Raw genomic sequence first — 6,238 nt, forward strand, 5'->3', positions numbered from 1 at the left:
ATTTTTAGTATGTTATAAAGATATTATGCTAAATAAAATATTACAGTTAGGGAGTGGGGCCCATATGAGCTGTAACAGAAAGTGCCAAAGTACTGAACTTGCTACTCCTCCATCACAGACCCTGTGAGCACCAAACCCTGCACCTGGAAAGAGCAAACCCTGAGCCTTGGGAGCAGAAAGCACAAACCAGCAGCTCACAGAGAAAACCAAACCCGGCGCGTGGGATCGGCAAGAGCCGTGCATGTCAGGCACAGTGGGGGCTTCTCCCCAGGCTGTCTGCAGACCCTCAAAGGCTTTTTGCTGGCTGTATGGGGCATCCCATCAGGAACAGAACTGCTGGGCAGCAGGATGGTTTTTCTTAGTCACTGGAGATTTGTGACCCTTCACAAACACCTTACAGCAGTCCCCAGGCAGCCAGGATTCTGCGGTGGAAATAACCGGCCAGTAACCGAAAGAAAACCTTGTAAAAAGAGCACAGGAGGGTCAAGCCTCCTAAGAGTTTGGCTCTGCTACCAGCTTTAAGATTTCTGTCTGATCTTCGTAAGGCTGCTGGACACAATGGAGCAGTATTGCGAGTTTCACAGAATCATAGTATGTTTTGGGTTGGAAGGTTCAGTGCTCATTTAATCCAACCTCCCTGCACTGGGCAGGGACATCTTCAACTTGATCAGGTAGCTCAGAGTTCCTTCCAACCTGGCCTTGGATGTTTCCAGGGATGGGGCTTCTACCACCTCTCTGGGCAGCTTGTTCTACTGGTTCAACATCCTCATTGTAAAAAAAATTACTTTTTTATACCTAGTCGAAATCTACCCTCTTTTAGTTCAAAACCATTACCCGTTGTCCTATCGCAACAGGCTCTGCTGAAGAGTTTATCCTTTCACGTATAAAATCTCTCCATAGTGGCCCACTCAATCACAAGGCAAGAAACCAACAGGTACATTCAACTTTAATGGAATAATTGCCGGTTTTATGTACAGCTGTAACAGAGGGAAAAAACAGCTACAGAAAGGATGCAAACACACAACCCTGGATGTGGAGAAAGTCACAGGGGCCAGGCTGGACCAAAGCATTTCTGCTACTCTCCTTCTTTTTTAAAGACATGTTTCACCTAGAAGGCAACACATGAAATACATGCCATCTGCCCAAAACTCCGGAGTGGGCTGGCAGCAGGTGACAGCCAGGTTCTGTGGGGTCATCTGGTGTTTTTTCAGTAGAGCCCGGACGTCCTCCTCCGCAGTCACACCAGAGGGGTCCCACCAAGATGCTGTGGCTCTTTGCTCAGCACCAACCTGCCACGGCACCTGATGTGAACCCATAAGCAACCTCAAGCATCAGTATGGCTCTCCTCAGGGTGCTGCAGGAGCTCCAAAAGTCCTTAAAAAATCCCTTCCAAAACTATGGCAAAATACCTGGAAAGACCAGTATGAAGCACAAAGCTGTTAAAATCGTACACACTGAATTATTAATATCTGATAACTTATTAAATAAACTCACAGGAAAAGAAGACACCTTTTTTTTTTTTTTAAATATCCTCTGATTTTTCTTAAGTTTTACTCGCACAGAAACAAACTGTGGCACTCACTGCTCACAGGCCTCCCGTAACAACAGAAATGCTTTTATCCAAGTTTAAAATGTGGTTGCGCACCGGTTACTAGGAAAGTTTACAGCCCTTGAGTTTTAACAGGAATCCAGACCGTATGCTGGGAAGGGAAGTCTCAGCGCGTTGCCTATGGTCAGTGAGCAATTGCCAAGCGAGGCTGCTATTTCTGTATCGGCTGAGAAATACGCAGGAGAATTTTCTCAGAAGAACAGGCTGGCTTTGCCTGCAGCTGTACATAAACCCCAGCCGCGCAGATGCAATCCTAAATTGTTAAAAGGCCCCTTTCACTGGGAGAGCTGGTAGGTAGAGGTGATGCTCGCACAAACCCCCTCGGAGCAGGGCAGCTCGTGGGTTTTGATGGCGATTGGCCTGACCAGACATTTTACGGCCATGTCCTCAGGCCCTCATGTCTAGATTTTTTTTTCCCTGAGGACTTTGGTACAATCTCTCCAGCATTTCCCTGCATGTTTCAGATCAGGCTATGTGGTGTGCCAGAGCTAGCCAGAACCTGGGAGCAGCGAGCCAGGTGTTATGGACATTTCCAAGGAATGGCAGGTCTCGCTGAAGCCAGGCAGGCTTTGCGGGGAGCGGCGAGCTGTGCAGGACGGGGACGCCGGCAATGCTCACACCAAATCAAAGCCATTCCAGCGCCAGCAGCGCCTCACAGCTACCCAAACTATGTCAACACAGAGGCAATATTTGATGGCGAACACGCATGCAGCTCACTGCTATTTATATCACATGCCATATATCAAAAATAGGCTACATCTGAGGACAGCTTCACCACGACATCGTGATTGGGGTAGAGGAAGGGGAAGGAAGAAGAGGGCTCCCCGCAGCAGGCACGCTCCCAGCCCGCAACACTGATGCTGCCGGGAATTCTGCGCTGAATGGTGCGAGAATGGCTCCCCCAGCAAATGAAGCGCTGTCATTTTCTTGGCGTTCGTGTCGCCTGGGGTCAGCAAGGCGAGGATCTGATGCTGCGCTTCAACGTGTCTGGAAATGCACAGGCTGCTTGTGACAGGGGAAGAGGGAGAATGAAAAAAAACCTCTCGCTGCAACCATTCGGCTTCACGGGACGCGACAGCAGCAGTGACCACCGTTTCTGGCATCTGTACGTAGCAAGTACCTGTTTGCAATACTAAACACCAGCCTGAGCCTGTCTAGCATTGACGTCTTGGTGTTAACATTGCAGTCACTTCACCCTCCCTTGCCTTCGCTGAGCCCCAGGGCAAACCTCCAGCTGTGTCCGACTTGCCCCGAATCCAGCCCAGCAGCAAGTCGGGCCCTCCCCGCCTCACGAGACCTTTAGCTAAATGCACAGCACATACAGATCTATGGCATGAACGGTGGGGACACCTGGCACGGGTGATGGCAGAAGCGTGGCCCTGACATAAAGATGCCAATAAATGAAAACACAGTCACAGCAACAGGTTCATTTTTCCACAGCTGTGGTCGACAGTCCTGTCTGAAGCCCCGGCCCTGGGGGACACACTATACGTAGCAGGGTGTGCCCCACATCCCAGGATCCGTTTCACATAAACACGTAACTGAACGGGCATGCAGATTTAACTACATCTTGGCCCTGGGAGCCCTTCGAGCTCTGCACACACACACACACCAGGCCAAATGGAGCTTTAAACCACTCCCTGTGCTCTTAAGTTGGGAGCATCACTGTCGTCACAGAAAACTGTTGTGTTTATTCTGTTCCAGGGCCATTTCGTTGACCAGCTGCTCTATGGACGACTGAATGGCCGCCTTCACGAGGGAAGATGCGGTTTCTATGAGGAGCAATTCGTACTGCTCCCCAGTTCTGTGCCCCTGGTCGCCCAGACCTTTCTCCTCTGCCTGGGGGCCACCACCAGCCTCGGGGCCTTCTTTTATACCAAAATCAAAGCTCCCACTTGACTTTTTATTCCCTTTTTGCTTATTTCGGTGCAAAACTGGGGACGGCTCGTAGGCCTGGTCAGAGTCGGTGTTGTCAGAGTCCTCAGCTTCGGTGACGGTGATGACGATGCCGACGCTGGGGCCCACGTTTGCTTCTAACGTCACCTGATGGCTGGAGCAGCCCTGCACGTCCGCTGCATCGTCTTTGAACGCCGACTGACTGAAATCCATTACAGTCTTTTCGGCTTTGTGCTCCTCAGGAAGATTTATGCTCTTTTCTGATTCATCGCCTTCAGGCAGCTCTTTGCAGGTCTTAGGGATTTCCTGCAGCTCCGTGTTTTCAGGGCTGCTGTTGGGATGATCCTTGGAAATGGGCACTTCAGGAGCAACTTCCTCGCTTTCCACATGGACTGTGGTTTGGGGTGGGCTCCCCTCCTGCAGTTTTTCCTGGGCTGTTTCATTAACTATCTCTGAATTGGTTATCTCCGACTGAGTGGTGCCCTCCATATGTTCCTTTGCATCAGGTGTGGGCTCTGTCAAGGGCTCACTCTTCCCAACAGAGCTGGCATTTTCCTTTGCCATGTCCTTGGCACTTTCCTTCACCATTTCCTGGTCCTCCTCTGCAGTGACAGGGCTGAAGGATTCAGACTTGTCCACAGGTGCCAAATCCTCCAGTTCTTCACTAGCTTTATTCAAAATGCCCGTCACTTCGTTTGCTTGGACACTGCCCTCTGACTCCTCCACTGCTTCAGAGAGGCTGGGTTTTTTCTTGCCCCTGGAGAACCGCACACAAGGCATCTTCACCCCAGAGCTCGCTCGTTTCTTCGGGACGTCTTGCGCACAGCCCTCCTCAGCATCCATCTCCAGCTGCACTTGGGAATCAGAGGGCACCTTCTTCCGTGAGGAGGATTTCTGCCTTCTTCGAGGTCTTGCAAGGTTTTTGATGGTTGCCCAGGCTCCTTTGGAGGATTGTGATTGATTAGAAACTTTTGCCTCCCCTTGGTCGGTGCTGACACATTGTTTTTTCTCCTCTGAGGCTCCTTCGCACGCATCCTTCATGGCCAGTCCCTTCTTACAGGACTTCTTCCGCTTCTTAAAACAGAGCATGGAGGGCTTTTCTGCCCGTTCCTCTGATGGGGAGCACGTTGCCTCTGTGCTGTGAGTCTCTACCTCCCTCGGGTTCTCCATTTCCTGAGCTGCCTTCACCATATGGTGTCCAATCCTTCGTTTGTGTTATATTACCAATTTTCTTGAGTAATGCATCAGACACAAGAACTGTAGAGATGCTCAAAGTGCATTTTTCCTCAACTTGTTTTCAGAATAACGTTAGCTGCTTTTTAATGGGCGGATGTGGCAGTGAAGAGAAGTTCTGATGAAGCTATCGCATTCACTTTATAACTCCCTCTTTATCTTATTACTCACTTTATCACTTCTCCAAGGGTAGACGTGAAGCTGAGCAGGCTTCTCCTTGGCTTTGCTGGCTTCAGTCACTCTCACCTCCAGGACAACTCACTTCAAGTTGCGCTCGGTCTAACAGCACGACTATTTAGTTGCCAGTCTGACATTTTTTTTTTCCCCCAAAGGACGACAAATCAAGCCAAGAGTTAACAGTTTTTATTCACCCCACGGACTTGGAAAGAACTTGCACTTTCTGAGCGATCTGCAGTTCCACATTGCACAGGGAGCTTGATTGACGCACCAGTGAAACCAGCGGCAGCCAGTAGTTGTTTTCTGCCCCCCAGTGACAAGGTCAGACGCTGCTTTGTCTCAGCTTGTGCTTTCTGCTTCAGTTCCCCGTGCAGGTTATGTGAGGTTTGCCGAGAAGCACAGCCGATGGAAGCACCTTTTATCTGGAACACAAACAAATTATAAGAACTACAGAGCTTTTTATTTTTTTTCAAATGTATTAAAAAGTTTTGTTTAAAAAAATTATTTCAGTTCGGGAGGCAGATCAGGGCTGGAAAAGCAGTTCTACCTCTGGATACACCATAGCAGGTTTTTTGTCAGTAATTAGCATCGATATCCAAAGGCAAAATAAGGCCACCAAGATGTCAAGCTGGTGATGTTCCACCACAGAAAATACTATTTTGCTATTTTGTGTGGTAAAAATAGACTTTTTTTTAAAATCTGCTCATATTAAGGCAAATATATATTACGTATGCACACGCATGTATTTTCTTCTCCTACGGTTAGCTAAATCTTTTTCCCACTGTTCCATATGCACTCATAGTTCCAGCTAGGGAAATTACACCCTGAGACAGCAGATATTTTTATCTTTAATGCACCATATGACAATATGCAAAAACACAGAATACAAAAAGGAGGCTTTTGGAATACAAAAGCAAGATCACATGGCAAGAAGGGAGCTTATTTATACTACATGCATGCCTTCCATGGCAACCTCAATTAACACCGCATGTATTCATCAAACATATCATATTGTAAAATATATGTCACCCTAAAAAAAAAAAAAAAGCGTTGCTTCAAAACATCATCAGAGCATTTTTGGATAAAAAGACGCAAACCCGTGTTACGGCAAACAGACCAACTTCTCTGGGACCGGCTCAGCGACTCCGGGCAATTCTTTTTACAGTATTTTGGGCTCTGCCTTTAAGCAGTAAGATGATCAAAACGGGGGCTCTAGCGGGGCTTGCACCTTCGGCCAGCAGACCTGGGTTTTAAATTATTCTTATTTTTAAAATTATTTTAATTTTTGAGGGGGAAATGAGCTAAGCTGCCAGGGGCGGGTGT

General features: G+C 48.3%; 1 protein-coding gene across 1 annotated transcript; it reads right to left on the reverse strand.

Moving 5' to 3' along the window:
- Positions 1–3,280: 3,280 nt before the first annotated feature.
- AKAP5 (A kinase (PRKA) anchor protein 5) lies at positions 3,281–4,696 on the reverse strand. Its single transcript, XM_009870983.1, has one exon. The coding sequence runs from the start codon at positions 4,694–4,696 to the stop codon at positions 3,281–3,283; it is 1,416 nt and encodes a 471-aa protein (XP_009869285.1).
- Between the last annotated feature and the right edge of the window lie 1,542 nt (positions 4,697–6,238).

The sequence above is a fragment of the Apaloderma vittatum genome, unplaced genomic scaffold (assembly GCF_000703405.1).
Source record: "Apaloderma vittatum isolate BGI_N311 unplaced genomic scaffold, ASM70340v1 scaffold19896, whole genome shotgun sequence".
In the NCBI taxonomy this organism is placed as follows: Eukaryota; Metazoa; Chordata; class Aves; order Trogoniformes; family Trogonidae; genus Apaloderma; species Apaloderma vittatum.